This window comes from Amblyraja radiata, chromosome 20 (assembly GCF_010909765.2).
Source record: "Amblyraja radiata isolate CabotCenter1 chromosome 20, sAmbRad1.1.pri, whole genome shotgun sequence".
In the NCBI taxonomy this organism is placed as follows: Eukaryota; Metazoa; Chordata; class Chondrichthyes; order Rajiformes; family Rajidae; genus Amblyraja; species Amblyraja radiata.
The window spans coordinates 43,051,337-43,073,495 of NC_045975.1; the positions used below are offsets into that span (position 1 = coordinate 43,051,337).

The window sequence follows — 22,159 nt, forward strand, 5'->3', positions numbered from 1 at the left end:
GCGGTGCTGGCTCGAAGGGGCGAATGGCCTACTCCTGCACCTATTTTTCTATATTTCTATGTTTCCCAGTGAATGCAATCATGCCAAATGCCATCTCCACCTTACTGGCCACCCGATTCTAGCAACCTGCAATATTTCGAGGTAATAATAGCAGATACTAATGGGCCTGTCCCACTTAGATGACTTTTTAGGCAACTGCAGGAGACTATGCAGTCGCCACATGGTCGCCACATGTTCGCGGGTGGTTGCCGGGGAGTCGCCTTCATGGTCGTGAGGAGTTCCCGCATTCTGGGAACTAGCCGCGGCCTCATTATGGTCGCCGTGAATTTTTCAACATGTTGGAAAATTAGCAGCGACCAGAATGAAGCCGCCATGGAGAGTAGCGAGAATTCTCGTGCCGTAGGTGCAGTGGTAGTGGGTTGCCAGGAGGTCGAAGGTTGTCGTAGGTTCTCGTAGGTTGTAGCTGGTGCTGACCGGTGAATTTCATTGGCTCATTGGGGGAAAAAAATGTAACCAGTAGTTTACAGAACCAAGGATAACCGACCAGTAATGTTAATGTCCGCCAAGCTTCACAGTGTATCTCTGGCTTCTTAATAGTTGTCTCCACTCTTTCTCCCCCCTTCTCCCCCCTCTTTTAAAGGACTTACGTGACCCTTCCCGTACACTGTACTTTCACCGTCTTAATTACATCGCCAACCTTCCTGTTCATCGCGGTGTGTGTCTGTATCACATTGGCTTAGGACCGTGTGAATTTCACTCAGACAGCGCTCCCCCACTTGTCCTGTCCCCCGCCTACATAACGGTCTGGTGAAGGAAGCGATGTGTGTGTGTGTTCCACTCTGACAGTCGCTGGCAGTCGCCTGAAAAATTGCCCGTGGGACAGGCCTATTAGCAACCTAAATGCCTGCCCACCACATACAGTTCTCCTGTTCCTCATTAACACCATCTGTGAATTGGCTTCATGTAGGATCAACTAGACTTTGCATCCCACATCCCTCTTGCACTGGGGAGATTTTGAATAACCTTCAGGTCTGTGTTTACCCACTATCGTTTATATTAAATACTCCTGATTATTACATGAAATACATAAAAAATGTGTTCCTTCAATACACCTTCCATGTTCTGGAAGGCAGAATTCATATTGTAAAACCACACCAGCAAAGTTGGCTGTACTCGCTAGAATTTAGAAGATTGAGGGGGGATCTTATAGAAATGTACAAAATTCTTAAGGGGTTGCACAGGCTAGATGCAGGAAGATTGTTCCTGATGTTGGGGAAGTCCAGAACAAGGGGTCACAGTTTAAGGATAAGGGGGAAATCTTTTAGGACCGAGATGAGTAAAACATTTTTCACACAGAGAGTGGTGAATCTCTGGAACTCTCTGCCACAGAAGGTAGTACATTGGCTATATTTAAGAGGGAGTTAGATGTGGCCCTTGTGGCTAAAGGGATCAGGGGGTATGGAGAGAAGGCAGGTACAGGATACTGAGTTGGATGATCAGCCACGATCATATTGAATGGCGGTGCAGGCTTGAAGGGCCGAATGGCCTCTACTCCTGCACCTATTTTCTATGTTTCTATGTTTCTATGATATATTTGAGGATACACAAATTCACAAAGTGTCGACTTACTGGTCTTCGTTACGGTTTCTTGTGGTAAGGTTAATTGCTGGAAGAAGTGAACTCCCTTTATGAATATCTTTCTTCTGCAAGGCTGATGAGGGTAATTTTTCTTGAGATCACTATTCTTGGATATGCGCATTTGTACTTGCCATTTGAATGTAATATATGGGTATAGTTTGGATATATTGCTGGTGTACAATGAGAAGTGAGTCAGCAGCCATTGGTCTGAGTCCATTTGATTTGTGAATCAATTAATAATTTGATGAGATGGCAGAGTAGATTGTAGACTATGATGAATTACTATCAGGGGAAAACCTACCTCAAGTAAATAAATGAGTCTGTGACGCACACCAAAAGAAGTAATGGTGTTGAGGGAGGAGTGGTCACTAATAGGGCAGGGTCAGCACTAGACATTGCAACACAGGTACGGAGCTCAACATTGGAACACACCTGGGAAGGACAGGTATAGAGATGGATATAAAATGCTGGAGTAACCCAGCGGGACAAGCAGCATCTCTGGAGAGAAGGAATGGGTGACATTTCAGGTCGAGACCCTTCTTCACACTGAGAGTCAGGGAAGAGGGAGTCCAGAGATATGGAAGGGTAAGATGTGAAAATGACAGATCAAAGTAGTTGATGATAAGGAAATGTAGAATGGTTCATTGTTAGCTGAAGGGAAGGTGACAATGCAGCATACAAGAAGGGGAAAGATTTAATAGAAATCTGAAGGGGTAGCTTTTTCACACAAAAGATGGTGGGTGTATAGAACAAGCTGCCAGAGGAGGTAGTTGAAGCAACGTTTAAGAAACACTTAGGCAGGTACATGGAGAGGACAGGTTTGAAGGGATATGGAATGAATGCGGGCAGGCGGGACTAGTGTAACTGGGACATGTTGGCCGGCGTGGGCAAGTTGGGCCGAAGGGCCTGTTTCCACGCTGTATCACTCTATGACTCTATAATCAGTAATATTAAATAAGGACAGTAGAACTAGACAGAGAACTAGGATCGGGGAGGGACGGAGTGAGAGGGGATGCAAGGGTTACTTGAAGTTAGAGAAACTAATATTCATACCGCTGGGTTGTAAACTGTTCAAGTGAAATATGAGGTGCTGTTCCTCCAAATTGCATTGGGCCTCATTCTGACAGTGGAGGAGGCCCAGGACAGAAAGGTCAGTGTGGGAATGGGAGGGCGAATTAGGCATTGGAACACACCAGGGAAGGATAGGTACAGAGCTGGACATTGCAACACACCTGGAAAGGTGTGTTAAATGAGCAGGTAGACAAAAGTGCTGGAGAAACTCAGCGGGTGCAGCAGCATCTATGGAACGAAGGAAATAGGCAATGTTTCGGGCCAAAACCCTTAAATGAGCAAACTTCAGGGGCCTTGTGGAGACCAATCAGATCTTGGTTTTGCGTTTAATGTCGAAGGACATCTGTTGGGTTAGGTTAGTTTAAAGATACAACGAGGAAACAGGCCCTTTGGCCCAACGAATCCATGGCTGCCATTGATCACCAGTTCACACTAGTTCCATGTTATGCCACTATTGCATCCACTCCCTACACACACGGGCAATGTACAGAGGGCCAATTAACCTACAAACCCACGCGGCTTTGGGATGTGGGGGGAAGACTGGAGCACCTGGCGGAAACCCATGCAGTCATAGAGAGAATGTGCAAACTCCATACTGACAGCACCGAGGTCGGGATCGAACCTGGGTCTCTGGCACTGAGAGGCAGCAGGTCTACCACTGCACCACTGTGCCGCCCTAGTTATTAGCTAGTGGTTTGGAGACAGGAACTCTTCCCTCTGTGCCCCCAGCCTGATTGCTCTGTGATGAAGGCAGGGAACATTGATCTCTCTGCATGGTGTGGATGTGTTGAAATTGATTCCTGTGCCCTGTGACATTACAAGGTGTTTGCTTTACACATTTCTGAACAAATAAATATTAATCATGCTTTAGAGAGATTTCTGCACCATAATAATTTAAAAACCAAACATCCTAGAAAGCAATTTTGGATATTTTTCATCACATCAATCGCTTCCTGCTGCTAAATGACCGAGTAAAGGTGAGGGTACAATGTCTAGCAATTCAAGCCTGCTCCAGCAATCAATCATATCACATACAACATAGAACAGTACAGCACAGGAAGAGGCCCTTCGGCCCACAATGTCCGTGCCAAACACAATGTTAAACTAATCTCCTCTGCCTGTACGTGATCCATATCCCTCCATTCCCTTGCATAGACATGGTATCTCCACTACCACCCTTGCAGCATTTTCCAGGCACCACTCTCTGTGTGATAAACCTGTCCCGCACATCTCCTTTACATTGTTGTCCTTCTCACAATGCCATGCCCTCTAGTTCTTGATCCCCCTACCCTGAGAAAAGGAGTATGTGCATCCATCCTACCTATTCCTCTGGTGACTTTATGCACCTGTATGAGACCACCCCTTATCTTCCTGCATTCCAAGAAATAAAGTCCTCGCCTGCCCAACCTCTCCCTGTAGCTCAGACCCTTGAGTCCTGGTAACATTCTCTCATATCTTCTCTGCACTCTTTCCAGCTTAATGAGATCTTTGCTACAACTAGGGTGGCCAAAACAGAAAACAATCATCCAAATGTGGCCTCACCAACGTCCTGTACATTGTATAATGTATTAAAGATAGACAAAATTGCTGGAGAAGCTCAGCGGGTGAGGCAGCATCTATGGAGCGAAGGAAATAGGCAAAGTTTCGGGCCAAAACCCTTCTTCAGACGTGACGTGACCCTTCTTCATACTGCCGCACCCTCTGAGTTTCTCCAGCAATTTTGTCTACCTTCGATTCTCCAGCATCTGCAGTTCCTTCTTGAACATGTATAATGTATTAACATCTGTACTCAATTCGCTGACATATGAAGACCAGCATGCCAAAAGCCTGTTCCCCCCCACCTTGTCTACCTGTGGCCCCACTTTCAGAGAACTATGGGTCCGTACTCCTAGATCCCTCTGCCCGACCATATGTGGCAGACAACATCAGAAGCATTATTGCATATGTCATAATTAAAGGCAGCCAAGGGTGGATCCGGAGAGAGTAATCGTGCTTATCGAGATAAATATACATCACACTTTTGTGAAATACCTCTATATTTACATTTTAAAAGTTGCACAACATTATTGACAATAGATGTCTCCAATGACTCTTGCAAACGTCTGCAGATGGACCACAGAAAGCATACTGTTGGGCAGCATCACAGCTTGGCTTGGGAACAGCTCTGCCAAGACATGAAGGAATTGCAGAGTTGTAAATGTAGCCCAGTTGATCACACAGACCAGACTCTCCACCATCGACTCCATCGACACTCACGCTGTGTTGGGAAAACGACCAACATAGTTCAACACCTTTCCAACCCTGGCCGTTCTTTCTTCGCCACTCTTCCACCTATTTCCTTCGCTCCATAGATGCTGTCGCACCCGCTGAGTTTCTCCAGCAATTTTGTCTACCTTCTTCCCATCTATTATTAGGCTTCTGAACGGTCCTTCCTCAAGCTAGGGTATTGTTCCCATTTTCCAATCTACCACATTGTAGATATTAGAATATTCTATTGGAACTGTTACGTTACAATGCGGACAATTATATTCTGCACTCTGCTATCTTTCCCTTCAGGTCTACCTGCTGTACTTGTCTCTACTTGTGTAGACTTGATTGTACTCATGTAGAGTATGATCTGATTTTAGACACAAAATGCTGGAGTAACTCAGCGGGACAGGCAGCATCTCTGGAGAGAAGGGATGGGTGACATTTCAGGTCCAGTTTCAAGTTACTCCAGCATTTTGTGTCTATCTTTGGTTCAAACCAGCATCTGCAGTTCCTTCCTGCATGTATGATCTGATTCATTGGAATAGCAAGCCAACAAAAGTATTTCACTGTATCTGACAAACATAAACTAAGGTGACAATCATAAACCAATACCTATATTGCTAATGCTCTATTGATTCAGAAATGAGTGGAGATTCTACTATAGAGGAGATTTAATTTAGTTTAGTTTAGAGATACAGAGCGGAAACAGGCCCTTCGGCCCACCGCGTCCACGCCGACCAGCGATCCCCCCGTACACCAGCACTATCCTACATACTAGGGACAGTTTGGAATTTTTACCAAAGCTAATTAACCTACAAACCTATACATCTTTGGAGTGTGGGAGGAAACCGGAGTACCCGGAGTAAACCCACGCTGTCACGGGGAGAACGTACAAACTACATACAGTCAGCGTCTGTAGTCAGGATCGAACCGGGATTTCTGGTGCTGTATGGCAGCAACTCTACCGCTGCGCCACCCTGCCACCCAGGTAAAGGCTTAGTGAAAAAAAATTCATCCGTAAAGGGCCTGTCCCACTTGCCGATTTTTTCAGCGACTGTCGGAATCATTGGCTGACGTATCAGGTCACCGAAAAAGTCGCGGCGTGATGCGGAGTGATGCGGCGTTGACGCGGCGTGACGCCGTATTGACGCGCGGTGTCTCCTCAAGTGTCGCAACATTTTTTTGTCGCTGCTGCATTTTGAAATGTTCAAAATCATTCAGCGATCCTGATACGTCAGTCAATGACGTCTGCAGTCGCCGAAAAAATCGCCGGCAAGTGGGACAGGACCTTAAAAGTGGTGCTTGAGCTGAATCTATTTATATTGCCTATGAGTCAAAAGAGGAATGTAGCAGGGCTACAGCACGCAATGTGGGACTGACCTTTATCTCGTGGGTGAGCGCAAGTTCCACCATCTGACTGAACGACTGACTGAATGATGCCAATGTTTCGACAATCTCAGCTTTCACAGACGCGAATGTGGCTTCATCTTCATCGTATGTAAAACTGTGAGGAAAGAGTTTGCAAAATTGTTAAATTACAATTTAAATTTTCCAGTGTGATAAAAGGATGGGAAAAACGACCATATTTTCTCAGCAGAAACAAATCAATGAAATAACTCAAGTGGCAGATTTTACTCTAATACAAGAATATTTGCTCTGTAGCACAACGATAAACAAAGCATTAAATATGTACACCATTCAATATTTATCCTCCTTTGGCTCTTCTTAAATTCACTCCATTTTATTGCCGTCGGGTGGTTTCAATGTATTTGTTGCAAGGATATGAACAGCTTTGTCTTTGATCAAAGGACTGCTGTAGGAGAACCTACTTCATTTAAATCCTTCTGCAGCTATTCATATCTGGTCAGAAAGGCGCGATCATTATGCTGATAATATATTTTCTTTTCCACATCGGGTCAGTTTGTGCTGCTCTTCACGTTGCGGTTCTGTAGAGAATCGAGTCCACCTGCTCCCGACTATTGTGCCTTTGCGATGCAAGGCTGGGAGAGAGGTCCCCACCCAAAACGTTACCTGTCCATATCCTTCAGAGAAGCGGGCTGACCTGCTGTGTTACTCCAGCACTTTGTGCTTCAAGAAACACAATTGGGTTCTTTCAACAACATTTGCAAACATTACCCCGCACATCCCCAATAAATTGTTATCCTCTAACCTATGCCCTCTAGTGTTGGATAGTTCCACCCTGGGGTAAAAGGTTCTGACTGTCGACCCTATCTATGCCTCTCATAATTTTATATACTGCTATCATCTCCCCTCACCCTCCAATGTTCCTGAGAAAACAATCTATCCAATCTCTCCCTGTAGCTGAAGCCCTCTAATCCAAACAGTATTCTGGTAAACCTACTCTGCACCCTCTTCAAAGACTCCACATCTTTCCTGTAATGGGGCAACCAGAACTGTACACAATAACCCCAAATGCAGCCCAACCATAGTCCTATAGAAGGTACACAAAATTGCTGGGGAAACTCAGCGGGTGCAGCAGCATCTATGGAGCGAAGGAAATAGGCGACGTTTCAGGCCTAAACCCTTCTTCAGACCCGTCCTATAGAGTTGCATCATGACTTCCTGACTCTTATATTCAATGGCCCTCGCAATGAAGGCCGGAATACCATATGCCTTCTTTACCACCCTATCTACTTGTGCTGCCACCTTTAGTGAGCTCCGAATTATGGACTTCAAGATGTCTCTGCTCATCAATGCTATTAAGGGTCTTGCCATTAACTCTATACTCTCTCTTTACATTCAACCTGCAACACCTCATATTTGCTCAGGTTAAACTCCATCTGCCGTTTCTCAGCCAATTTCTGCAGCATTCCTGTAGTTCCAGGAAGCTATGTATTAGTGCTCCGAGATCCCTTTGCTGTTCAACAATCCCCAGGGCCCTACCCTAATGCGAGTCTGAATCTGATGAGGTTGAGGTCTTTTACAACGGAAAGCAATGCAGAAACGTTATATTTAAAAACTCAGAAAATGTCAGACTTTGTGCCGACTGGAGTAAACAGAAATGTACCTCTCGGTGATTGCAAACAGTTCTGTGCATTTCTCGATTAAAATCTTCCCAAACTGCAGAGAAATGGACAAGAAATACAACAGTGAGCATAATGAAAAGAATATCACGAGCTATGACAGCTGAGTGCTACTGAATTTGTTCATTTCTAAGCAATCCCTGACTTTACTTTGAATATGTCAACTTTACATTTGCACAATCTGTTACAGGAAATCGCACTCAGTTTAACTTTATTTGGAAGAAACGGAATCAAAGGATCAAGACAATGTTTTTTCACCAATATTTTACAAAAGCTACATCTTTTATCATAATTTTAATTCTCTGAACAAGTCTTAGTGTCCACGCCATCTGGTTCGAGACTAAAGCCAGGCTGATACTGTATGAGAGGTCGTGGAAGCAGAAAATGCTGGAAACACTCAACAGGTCAGTCAGCAGCTGTGGAGAGAGTTAAAGTATAAGGATCTCTCATTACAGTCTCCAACATTCTCTGTTTTTTAATCTCAGATTATTAGCATCTGACATTTTCTTTTGGGTGCGAGATTTGAATGTCATATCTTTCTGCTGAAAATGAGACTCCAATAAGAAATGAACTGGACAATGCCAATGTAAAAGAATCCTGCTGCACGAAATAGTCCATAAACATAGGTTGGTGGTTTACTAGGCAGGGGGGGGGGGGTGAAAGCATTCACTAGCAGAAAGGAAATATCACACAGAGATCGTCATAGAGAGCATGCATAATTATGGTTGAGGAGGTCAATTATGAATAAATATGAACAACTTTGACTGATAGATCGCTAATAGATTTGTATTAGAACAATTATAATGCCATTTTTCCACAGGTCTGGATACCCAGACAGCTGGGTATTCGCTGAGCAGTCACAGAGTCATTATGAAGTCACAGACACTATAGGACTGAGCCATATAGACTTAAACAAAAGCTTTTAAACCGAAGGAATATTCATTCTAAGGAAGGAAACAGATTCAGACAAGAATCGTGCTTCTGACTAATTTTATGAAAATCATACTCGTGTAAATGTTGAGAAAGCAAGGGGCAGATTCAAGAAACTGCAGATGCTGGAATCTTGAGCAAAAAAAAAAAGTGCTGGAGGAATTCTGCGGGGTCAGGCAGCATCTGTGGAGGGAATGGATGGATAACAGAAGATGGGCACAAAAAGCTGGAATAACTCAATGGGTCAGGATGCATCTCTGGAACAAAAGGAATAGGTGACGTTTTGGGGTTGAGACCCTTCTTCAGTCTGAGAGTCAGAGAGACATACACTGTGATAGAGAGATATTGAACAAATGAATGAAAGATATGCAAAAACGATGATAAAGGAAACAGGACATTGCTAGCTGTGGGCTCGGTGAAAACAAGTTACAGACAATGAGACTCAACAAGGCGACTTTGAAGCTGGTACAACCACATGAGTGGGGGAGGGACAGAGAGGGGATGCAAGGGTTAATAGTAAGATTAAATGAGAACTTACCAGTTTGAAGTTTGATCTTTATTTTATGAGGAGTTACGATGAGGGATTACGTGAAGACCCCGCCAGCACGCATGCACGACATTCTTCAAAGCAGCGGTGTGGAATCACAGACAACAGTAGATGAAATAAACATAGTAAGATAAGAAGAACTAGAATACCAGTTGACCTTTATGATAGAGGGCGGGAGCGGAGGGCATGTAATCCCTCATCGTAACTCCTCATAAAATAAAGATCAAACTTCAAAGTTCTCGTTTAATCTTACTATTTTACTTCGGAGTCACGTGAGTGACTACGTGAAGATTTTAAAGATCTGTGATTTCATGCCGTGGAACGAGTCCATGCTTCACTCACTGCCTTAGTTGACCAGGGGAGGAAGTATGTTATCGTATTCAGACATGAATAATGACAATAGTAACCTCCCTCATCCGGGAGGAACTATGAACAGAACTTAACATAGAGTTCGTAAATACCCCCCCATCTGGCAATGGGTTAGTACTAAATGTGTGGAAAATTGCTATATTGACCATCCTGCAACCGCTAGGATGTGGTCCTGCTAACTTCCATAACCCTGCTGCTGAGGTTGTTGCAGCCTTGGTGGAGTGATTTGAAATGTCAGTATTTACTCCTGTATAAGCCAGACCCATAACCACCTGAAGATGGTCTGAAGTGATACCTTCTTTTGAGGGTAGATGTAACTAACAATATTGCTAGTTCAGAGTCTCTAGGCTCTAGTGATCTAACATTCTGGTGTAGAAGTATGACCATACACAATCGAAGGTTCATGGGATATGTGAACATCTAGTTTGAGATCTGGTGCCCCTGGTCTATACTGCTTGACTAAGTCATAACATAAGTGTTATTTAGCCTGCAGATATAATCATCCTATCCAGTCAACGTTTATGCAATGACTGGACCCGTAGTGCTGCATGCAGGGCTATGAGAATAACCACTTATAAGTGAGTTAGTCCAAGGACAGGGATGTAGCTGGAGCCCTTCAGCGAAGCGACGTAGCACAACGTTAACACCCCATATCTCTGCGTCCCTAGGCCTGGGAGTTTTCGAGTTGCAGATTTCCTTCATAATCTAGAGCTCAGAGGGTGACCCCCCGAGAGTGGATTCTACTCCTCTCAGCCAGTATGATGAAGCACTTAGGTATGGTAGATGGCACTTTAGACATCATGATTTGCAAGCCCTCATATGAGCCTGAACTACAAGACATCAGTCATCCGTGCCGAATATGTAATATAATTATAAAACAAACACCTCCCATCTCCTTATGAGGAAATATTGATAGTTTTTGGTGCTATCCCTGCGATCTGCAGCGAGCACGTTCATGGTTGGTTTAACAACCCCAGCCGCAGGAACGGTCTTCTCAGTCTCTGTAAGTCAAAGAATTGATATATCATGCTGAGGACGGTTTCCCGCGTCACGGCTAGACCAATACTTGTGTCTAGAATAACCATATATGGTTCTATCATTCCCCACATCAGTGGGAGCCATGGCTGGCTAAGCCCGCATGCACTATAAAAATGCCTGAGGCGGGAACTTGCTGAATTTTGCAAACCCGTCTGATGAGGCAGAAATGGAGGAAGACATAAAAGAACATTCCTCCTTAGTGTAGCTAGAATGTAACCAACGCTACCGATATGCCACATATTTTCCACTGGTGATTGAACCTGGATGCAAGCTTCTTGGTCTTTAATGTTCACAATGTATTTTAATACTTTGTGATCCAACACCCATATTGTGTACCGTAATGAGGTTTGGGTAAACTATCACCGGATATTTTGACTTGTTTGCACCCATGTAAACAGACATTTGCCACCACCGAAGTGTATCAACTTGGACTAGAGCATGCAGATTAGGCATATTCGCATAAACCTTTAATCCACAGAATGCACCCAGTGTCTATAGGTAGTTGATGCCATGTAACTGAGGAATTGGTAACACTCCTATCCACATCTGTAACTAGATGGCATGAGCAATTTCTCATCCTGAACAATAGCATCAGTTTGTAATTTAACTGAAGAGTTACTGATTTAGTGGAATAGCATAGAGCTGGTAACAATGACTACATGGTACTTGAGTGCTTACTTCTTTTGCATGCTGTATAGTTCTGATTGTGCAAAGGCTTAAATAGCACAGCTGTAAGCCAATTAATCTTGATGAACAGAAGGTTGCTTGATCAGTTTTGTTACGGGCTTCAATTAATTCCAATCCCTTGCCTCAGGGCGGAGTCCCAGACGATTAAATAGAGTTAAAGGTAATCCCAATCATCAATAAATTCAGTTGGTATCAACTTAAATTTATTTGGACAGATGAGAACCCAATTTCTCAAATGGGTTTTGTGGCTGATACAGCTAATTTAGCAAAATACAGCGTTTAATCTCATCCAAATAGTTCTTAACAATATTTTTAAACTCTGAGCAGCCGAAGCACTCATTTAGTAAATAACCTGGGAACTGAAGTTAGCCTATTTTGCAATGTTTTAACTGTATCATTGCCCCATCCAGTTAAATTTCAGATATTTCCGGTGCCCTGTGAATGAAGCTGACCCCATGGGAATTAATAGTCACAAAGTTTCAATGTCTATACTGCACATGCGAGTTGGGTTTGTTGATAATAAACAGGCCTCATTTGTCATAATATCGAGCCTGCCTAAAGAGGCAACTCTAGCCATATTCCTAGACACTCTCGCTTGTACTGTGCAGTATAAACTATCTCATCAAACCTTCTTGTAAATGGTCCACAACCCCACGTTTCGGAAAGAACCAGACCCACCTACCATCATGGCTACCGGTGGTTTTATGGTAAGCCCAAAAGGCCCCCCGATGCGGGTTCGATTTCCATCCTTGATTGGAGCGTAGGGCTGCTGGTGTATGTGGACCCACGTCTTTCCAGGTGCATGGTAACTCCCAGCCGGCACCTGTTCCTCGGACATGCTTCCAAGTTCAGAGTCAGTTGCCAACTGACTCCTCGCACTCACCTTCGCAGAAGGGAGTTTTGTAGGCAGCCCTGAAAAGGGTGTTGCCACAGGCTCTCGAGGAGACCTGCGCTGACATGGCCCTCCCTGGCCAATTAGGATGGGTAAAACGTCCGAGGATGAACCCATATCGGAGGGGAGCCTCCTGGCCTGACTTCAGTCTAGGCCTTTCAGTCTCCTGTTTTAGCTCTAACCCTCCTCGGGCAGTCGGAGTCTGAATTCGCCGCCGACTACCCGCTCTTCTGCGGTCCTAGCCGTGTCTTCCACACGGTCCCCGTAGCTGGGGTGTCCCCCAAGCACAGTTCTACCCGCGGTCTTCCACACGGTCCCCGTAGCTGGAGTGTCCCCCAAGCTCAGTTCTACCCGCGGTCTTCCACACGGTCCCCGTGGCTGAGGTTTCCCCCACGCACGAGTCTATCCATCTTTCTTCATATGAAAGTCCTGACATCCCAGGTTCTACCCGTGTTCTTCGCAAGGTCCCTGTAGCTTGGTTATCCGCAGTCTTCCCACGGTCCCTGAAGCTGGGTTATCCGTGGTCTTCCCATGGCCCCCGAGGCTGGGTTATCCGCGGTCTTCCCGCGGTCCCTGAAACTGGGATATCCGCGGTTTTCCCACGGTCCACGAGGCTGGGTTATCCCCAGTCTTCCCACGGTCCCTGAAGCTGGGTTACCCGTGGTTTTCCCGTGGTCTCTGGTCGGATTATCTGTGGTTCCCCACGGTCTCTGAAGCCGGGTTACCTGTGGTTTTCCCGTGGCCTCCAAAGTCGGGTTACCTGTGGTTTTCCCGTGGTCTCCGAAGTCGGGTACCCGCGGTCTTCCCCCGGTCCCGGAAGGCAGGTTACCTGCAGTCTTCTGAGGTTCCGTGGTCCCCGCAGCCAGGCTTCTTCCTGCGGTCGGCTTTCCCCACGGCCCTTGTAGTTGGGACCTACAATGCTGGCGAAACTCAGCGGGTGCAGCAGCATCTATGGAACCTTGTAGCAGGGATCCTTGCAGTGTCGGGAGCCGGGATTTCCCCTTTGAATGCTCCCTCGGTTTTGGGCTTCCCCCGAGCCGCCGTGGCTTAGTAAACGGGGTTTCCCTCGCGGTCCCTGATAAAGGGCTTCCCCGCGATTCTGTGGTCGGCTTCGGATATCCCCTCCACCCCCCCCCCCCCCCCACCCCGGCGGTCCCTGTAGAAGGGAGCCGGGTGGCGCTGGGGTTCCAACCTCGGACCTCCAGCAGGAGCTCTGAACGCTTCCTGCAGTAAAAAAGAGACCTGAAAAAGTTAAAAACTTACCTTCAGGTCCGAGCTGTTGGAAACAGCGCTCCAACAGCCTGTCGTTTGCGCAATGCGAGAGACGATATGACGCGCATGCGTGCTGGCGGGGTCTTCACGTAGTCACTCACGTGACTCCGAAGTAAAATTGAAGTTAAAGAAATCAATGTTCATACCACTGGATTGTAAGCTATCCAAGCGAAATATGAGGTGCTGTTCCTCCAATATGCGTTTGGCCTTGCTCTGACAATGGAGGAGGCCCAGGGCAGAAAGATCAGTGTGGGAATGGGAGGGGGAATTAAAGTATATGGCAACTGGAAGATCAGGATGGATGACAGTTCAGTTTGGGATCATTCTGTAGACTCAGGAAAGTATGAGTCAGTTGCACTCCACTGTCCTCCACTGCTGTCTGGAGGTTCATTCTCGGAAAAACCCCCACTTTGGAAAGTAAAGTCAGTCTGAAGAAGGGCGGGTAAGATCACAGTACCATTCCTTATTTCAGCACATCTTAACACATTTCCAGCATGTCATGAGTCTGTGAGAGGAAGCATTATAGAATCCAATTTAAATCTGCATCAAATTTTAATACCACATTGGTTGTTTATTTCATGCAATACCACTCAGCTAATTAAAATGCATGTTGAATCATTTTCTTTCTTCACACACTAGGCAATTACCGAGAAACAGGTCATGTTCCTTGAGCTGAAGCTGAAAACTATAATGTTGGTAACTAAACATCTGACCTTTCCAACCACTCAATTCTTTCTTTCCGACCAACAATAGGAGACATTTGTATTTGAAATGATGTTTGGTTTTTGGTTCCCAAGTCGAACATAAACATTATTTACAAGTACTTACAAATTCATGTGCAAAGTAATTTTGAAGTGAGATTTTGAGCTTGTAATATATCGAGGAACAAAAAACATAAAATAAACAGAAGACAGTACAATCAAGTACAATCAATGCTTGTTATGTGCCGTTCAATTGTTTCTTCAGAGGCAGATTGTTCTCCGGTTTGAGCGTTGTATTTTAAACAAATTATAAATTTCAATGCAAAAATACTTTCCAATAGAAAACTAAATATCACCTCTGAAATGGTCTAGGCACTTCAAAGGCGTTTAGGGGTGTATATTTAAGGGGGCGCCATTGGTAGAGCTGCTGAAGGTACAGGAGCCTGAAGACTGCAACAACCAAGTTCAGGAATAGCTACTTCCCCACAGCCATCTGGCTATTAAACCTGGCTCGGACAAAACTCTGATTATTAATAACCTATTATCTGTTATGTGTACCTTATCAGTTTATTTATTCATGTGTGTATATATTTATATTATGGTATATGGACACACTTATCTGTTTTGTAGTAAATGCCTACTATGTTCTGTGTGCTGAAGCAAAGCAAGAATTTCATTGTCCTATACAGGGACACATGACAATAAACTCACTTGAACTTGAACTTGCCTCGCAGCGCCAAGGACCTGGGTTACATTCTAATATAGGATCAGGAAGGTACAAACTCCGTACTGGCAGTACCCATGGTCAGGATCGAACATGCGTCTCTGGTGCTGTAAGGCAGCAACTCTACCACTGCGTCACCATGTTGCCCTTTAGTAGAAATGTTATGCTTGCTCAGGCCTGGAGAGCTTGGAGAGTGTCCACTGTCCATCTGGTGATATCATGTCATGGGGGAATTCAGAATAGAGTTTCTCTATCTGGCTATGGAAAAAAAAATTGGCGTTCCTTCGGAGTTCAATTAGGACCTCAAGGCTGGGAGACAATAATGTTAAAAAATAATGCAAATTGCTGGAGTAACTCAACGCATCAAGCTGCATCTCCGGAGAACATGAATAGTGTTGACAATCAATGATGCTGTTTTAGCATCATCTACAATGTTAACTTGTTCACTTGCTAATGAACTCTCCAGGTTTCGTAGAAACAGTGAGGCCAGCATCTATTACCCCAGTGATTCCAATTCCTGCCATCCATGGTCCAAGTCTCAGAGGTCCCCACAGGAGGTAAGGAAGGTCTGAAGAAGGGTCCTGACCAGAAATGTCGTCTGTCCATTCCCTCCTGAGATGCTGCCTGACCCGTCGAGTTCCATCAGCACTTTGTGTGTTGCTCCAGATCCAGATCTTGATTACCCTCGTATTCCTATTAAATCTGTTCCCCTTCACCTTAAAACTATGTCCTCTGGTCCTTGATTCACCTGCTCTGGGCAAATCGAGGACCATAAGTTTAAGGTGAAGGGAAAAAGATTTAATAGGAATCTGAGGGGTAATTTTTTCACACAAAGGATGGTGGGTGTATGGAACAAGCTGCCAGAGGAGGTAGTTGAGGCTGGGACTATCCCAACGTTTAAGAAACAGTTAGACAGGTACATGGATAGGACAGATTTGGAGGGATATGGACCAAATGTGGGCAGGTGGGACTAATGTAGCTGTGACATGTTGGCCGGTGTGGGCAAGTTGAGCTGAAGGGCCTGTTTCCACATTATCACTCTATGACTCTATTCCAACATCTGCAGTTCCTTGTGTCGCCAGGAGGAATGGAATTCCTGCTATCTGGAGCTCCATGTTTTTCAGGTTTTAGGTCTAAAGTAACATACAGTCCCAAGCACCATTGTATTGTGTTGCACCTTACCTGTTTCACAACCATTATGTCTGAGATACTATTTAAATATGCATGCAGACTGGCAGTCATCGAGAACTGCTGGAATTTGCATTTTAGCTGAAAGAAAATCCAACAGTCAAAAAAAAGAAAGATTAGAGACAATTAATAGGGTTTTCTATCATGTAGAAACAAAGAACTGCAGATGCTGGTTTACCACGGAAAACACAGAGTGCTAGAGTAACACAGCAGGTCAGGCAGCATCTCTGGAGGACATGGACAGGTGATGTTTTGGGTCAGACCTTTCTTCAGCCTTCAATGGTCCCAATGGTCTGGGGATTTCTATCATATCTGAATCTTGAAATTCTCTCACTGTCAGACGTGGTGTCCAACCGTGGCCCGTACCCCACTAGTGTTATTGCCAAATGCACGCCTGTTGTAATCAATGTTACGTGCAGGAAGGCACTGCAGATGCTGGTTTACATCGAAGATAGATACAAAATGCTGCTGTAACTCAGTGGGACAGGCAGCATCTCTGGAGAAAGGGAATGGGTGACGTTTCGGGATGAGACCCTTATTCATGCCTTGCTTAGTTTAGTTTAGTTTAGAGATACAGTGCGGAAACAGGCCCTTCGGCCCACCGAGTCCACACTAACCAGCCATCCCCGCAGGTTAACACTACCCTGCACACTTATACCAAGCCAATTTACCTACAAACCTGTACGTCTTTGGAGTGTGGGAGGAAACGGAAGATCTCGGAGAAAACCCACGTGGTCACGGGGAGAATATACAAACTCGATACAGACAGCACCTGTAGTCGGGATCGAACCTGGGTCTCTGGCGCTGCAAGCGCTGTAAGACAACAACTCCACCCCTGTGCCGCCGTGAATATGTATCCTTTATCCTGTCTCCATACACTGTGGATAGCTCGATTGTAATCATGTAGTCTTTTCTCTGACTGGATAGCACGGAAAAAAAGCTTGTCACTGTACCTCAGTACACATAACAATAATGAACTTTGTTCAAGAAGGAACTGCAGATGCTGGAAAATCGGAGGTAGACAAAATTGCAGGAGAAACTCAGCGGGTGCGGCAGCATTGATGGAGCGAAGGAAATAGGCAACGTTTCGGGCCAAAACCCTTCAAATCCGGCCCGAAACATTGCCTATTTCCTTCGCTCCTTAGATGCTGCCGCACCCGCTCAGTTTCTCCGGTAATTTTATCTACCTCCGATTACCTACAATAATGAACTAATCTAATCAGCAACAAATCTACCAGTTTTGTCTCAACATCAAGGATGAATAGAAACCTTAAATTCTATAAAATACTTCAGTGCAAAAGCTATAAAAAGTACACTTCTCTCAACTTGCGAACTAGATCCCTCATCGGTGACGTTAGTATCTCAATGACATCACAAACCAGCGCATCAATTATTTTCTTTTTAGACACACAATGTAGGTTAACAATCTTCTCGACGGTAAAACCCTTGCATTTCACATGCTGTGCATGAAACCGTGGTCTGATCCGCTGCAGAGTTTGCTTCACCCCTTGTATATGATCATTGATTCTTCCCTATTTTGTAAATCAACAGTGACTGCTTGACTGTGGAAGGATAAAATTAAATTACCTCGCATCAGCAGCAAGCAATAAAATCACAGAAACTGGCAGGTAGCTTTAGACTCCTTCCTCCATTGTTCCACTTTCGTTCCCAAATGGGGAATAATTAAATGGGCTACACATTCACAATGCTCAATTTCCTGGTCTTGCAAGAGATCATGTTCTCTCAAATAAGAACGTGCTATCTGACTGTTGTACCTGCCTCTTAATTTAGGACAGACTCCCTTCCCCTGCTTTCTTCTGAGTCAAGAATTTATCAGAGTCTCTTACAAACTAGCTGGGTAGATATTGAAGATAGACACAAAATGCTGGAGTAATTCGGCAGGTCAGGCAGCATCTCTGGAGAAAAGGAATAGGTGGCCCTTCTCCAGACATATATTGAGATGTTTTAGCTAGTTTAAGTGTCACTACACTAGTGTCACATGAGTAAACAGCCACACAACAAGGGTGGGATTATTTACAACCGAGTAGTGAAGCAATTAGTTCTCTGAGGGTGGTGTATTTGAGGAACCCTCTGCTCCAAATGGTTGTGGAGGTCAGGCCACAGAATTCAGGTGGAGACAGATAAATATTCGAACAATAATCTGGAGAAGGGTCTTGACCCGAAACATCACCTATTCCTTTTGTCCAGAGATGCTGCCTGACATACTGAGTTACTCCAGCTTTGTGAGGGGCCTTCGAGAGCTGGCACAGTAGAGGGGTTGAGGACAGCATGGATTGGCAATGTGGGACAGGCGTGAGGAACTGCTGGTCTACTCTTGCCCCTCAAGGTTGGCTGTGGGAGGCGCCGCCGGGCACAAAGGCTGAGGGTGGCCGTGCGAGGAGAGGGATGACTGTTCACTGGTGAACCAGATGGAGCCGACGTCTGCAACAGGCCTTTATGGCCGGCTGCAGCTGGGATTGTAAGATGGTGCCAATACTTGGCGACTATTGCATATGGACTCAGTCTGCTGTTTCTGTGCGTTCTGTATTTAATCAGGGATTGTACTTACATATGGCAATAATCTTACTGATTTGTACGCAAACAAACATCTTTCACTGATAATTGTTCACTTGATAATAAAGAACCATTGAACCATTTTTTCCGTGTCCTTCTGTTTGAAGTCAGCTACAAGAGATGCTTACATTTTTACCAGGTTTAACCACAAAACCATCCTCATTGATGGTCTGATTAGTTTATGCCCTATACATTTAGGAGCCATGATATTTCTTGTTCAAATGAAGCTCACACACTATACACACATTGCTGGTAAATATACCAATGAGTGCCAAATAGCAGAATGGTGCAAGACGGTGTGCAATCTACAGTGGAGATTAAACGTACATAGAGAAGTATTAAACTTCAAGAAAAATAACTGACCGAGGTGGAGTTAGGAGTAAGAGTACATGGCAGATGGCACAATGGGCTAAGTGTTCGGCTGGCGACCGGAAGGTAGCCGGTTCGAATCCCGCTTGGAGTGCATACTGTCGTTGTGTCCTTGGGCAAGACACTTCACCCACCTTTGCCTGTGTGTGAATGTGTGTGAGTGATAGGTGGTGGTCGGAGGGGCCATAGGCGCAGATTGGCAGTCACGCTTCCGTCAGTCTGCCCCAGGGCAGCTGTGGCTACAGAAGTAGCTTACCACCACCGAGTGTGACTGAGGAGTGAATGAATAATGCGATGTAAAGCGCCTTGAGTATTAGAAAGGCGCTATATAAATCCCATCCATTATTATTATTATTATGGCAGCACCTCTGGGAAGAGGTGAGTGGTTCAGGAGTCTGATAGCTGATGAAGTGGGGATGAAGCTGTTCTTAAGTCTGGACGTCTGAGCTTTCAGGCTCATGTATCTTCTCCCAGAGATAGAAGAGAGAAAGGTGAATGGTCAGGGCGCCAGGCATCGTTGACGGTACTTCCAGCCCTCCTGATGCATTGCACTGTGAAGATGGAATGGATGGAAGGAAGTGCCGAGCTGTGTTCACCACTTTCCACAGGTTCAGGTGGTCATGAGCAGTGACCATATCAGACTCGCCGAGTGACTGACCGTTAGTTTGAAGCATGCTGGGGGGGAGGGGGGGGAGGCAGGAGATGAAGCCCCCACATCCTGCCCTGTGAACCTCCAAGCTTCCTTAGTGCTCACAGCTCTGCCACGCAACACGGTGGCGCAGCGGTAGAGTTGCTGCCTTACAGCGCTTGCAGCGCCGGTGACACGGGTTCAATCCCAACTACGGCTGCTGTCTGTACGGAGTTTGTATGCTCTCCCCGTGACCTGCGTGAGTTTTCTCCGAGATCTCCAGTTTCCTCCCTCACTCCAAAGACGTACAGGGTTGTAGGTTAATTGGCTTGGTGTAAATGTAAATTGTCCCCAGTGTGTGTAGGATAGTGTTAGTGTGCGGGGATCGCAGGTCAGTGTGGACTCGCTGGGCCGAAGGGCCTGTTTCCAAGCATATCTCTAAATTAAACTAAACTAAGGTTGGTACTTCTCGTGGAAGAGCAACAGGCATGCGTAAACAGCTGCAAAACAAGGGTACAACCAAGTAGTGAAGCGATTAGTTCTCTGAGGTTGGTGTATCTGTGGAACCCTCTGTTCTTCAGGGTGGTGGAGGTCAGATCACGGGATTTAGGTGGAGACGGATAATATTTGAACAATTGATGGACTGAAGATGAGTTGAGGCCAGCATGGATCAGCTATGATCTGATTAGTTCATTGTCATAGACACTGAGGAGTCATGAATGATATTCCTTGCTCAAATGAAAATCACAAATAAATACTCTACACACAATGATGATGCAAAATAGGAGAATGGTGCAAGTCTGTGTCCAATCTACAGTGGAGATTCAAAAACAATGCCTATTCCTTTTCTCCAGGGATGGAGTCGGACCCGCTGAGTAACTCCAGCATTTTGTGTCTATCTTTGGTTTAAACCAGCGTCTGCAGATCCTTCCTACATGTAGAGATTAAAGGGCCTGTCCCACTTTCACGACCTAATTCTCGACCTCTTTTACTCGTGGACATTTTTCATCAGGCTCAAAACGCCCCAACCTACTTGTGCCACGAGTACTATGACTAGCATCACGGTCTGCTACGACCTACCTACGACCTACCTACGACCTCCTACGACCTTGTGATGACCATGCTACGAATATGAGTCAAGGGCAAACTCGGCAGAGGTCGTGAATTAGTTCTTGAAAGTGGGACAGGCCCTTAAGAGACTATGCTGGTGGTGTCGAGCTTGAATGGTCTTCTGAAACACTGATAATTGACAGGAGATATATAACACTGGAACATGACTTTCTCAGCACTGGGACAGAGAGATAGATAAGAAGGAGCAACTATTATATGAACAGTTATAACGTTACATGAAATGTCACCGCTCTTCTGCGTCATCTTAATCAATGAGAATGGAAATTCCTTTCTCCATCTTCAAACTCCCTCCGAGTGTTCTGCTCCCTTTAAATGACAGACTAATAAATGGCGGAAGTCCCTGGCATTCAGTAGTCTTTTCTATGTGTCAATCCTAACGGTCACTGTAGTCAAGTCAAGTTTATTGTCAAGTCAATAGGGATGACAGATGGCACAATGGGCTAAGTGTTCGGCTGGCAACCGGAAGGTAGCCGGTTCGAATCCCGCTTGGAGTGCATACTGTCGTTTTGTCCTTGGACAAGACACTTCACCCACCTTTGCCTGTGTGTGAATGTGTGTGAATGTGTGTGAGTGATTGGTGGTGGTCGGAGGGGCCGTAGGCACAGATTGGCAGCCACGCTTCCGTCAGTCTGCCCCAGGGCAGCTGTGGCTACAGAAGTAGCTTACCACCACCGAGTGTGACTGAGGAGTGAATGAATAATGCGATGTAAAGCGCCTTGAGTATTAGAAAGGCGCTATATAAATCCCATCCATTATTATTATTATTATTTTTTGTCACATACACATACAAGATGTACAGTGAAATGAAAGTGGCGATGCCCCTGTCATGTTGTCACTTGTGGTCGGAGCACCAAGGCAAATTCCTTGTATGTGAATATACTTGGCCAATAAACTTATTCATTCATTCACTCATTCTGTGGCAAGGTTGTTGACAAACAATGAACTAGTAAATTAGACTTGTCGACAACCGAACCAAGATGAATTCATTTCCACAACACGGTGAGCAAATCAATGTAAACACACACTTCTGTGTAGGAGAGACTACTGATGCCGGTTTAAACCAACGATAGACACAAAAACTTAGAGTAATTCAGCAGGGACAGGTA

The 22,159-nt window shown here is 45.2% G+C and overlaps 1 protein-coding gene across 1 annotated transcript in view; it reads right to left on the reverse strand.

The window, feature by feature from the left end:
* The window catches only part of insc (INSC spindle orientation adaptor protein), a 216,735-nt gene that overhangs the window by 131,269 nt on the left and 63,307 nt on the right, over window positions 1-22,159 (reverse strand). The window contains exons 3-4 of the mRNA XM_033038498.1: window positions 7,988-8,040; window positions 6,340-6,463 (exon numbers count right to left, since the gene is read on the reverse strand). Of these exons, the coding sequence (XP_032894389.1) occupies window positions 6,340-6,463; window positions 7,988-8,040 (177 nt within the window). The remainder of the gene's footprint in view (window positions 1-6,339; window positions 6,464-7,987; window positions 8,041-22,159) is intronic.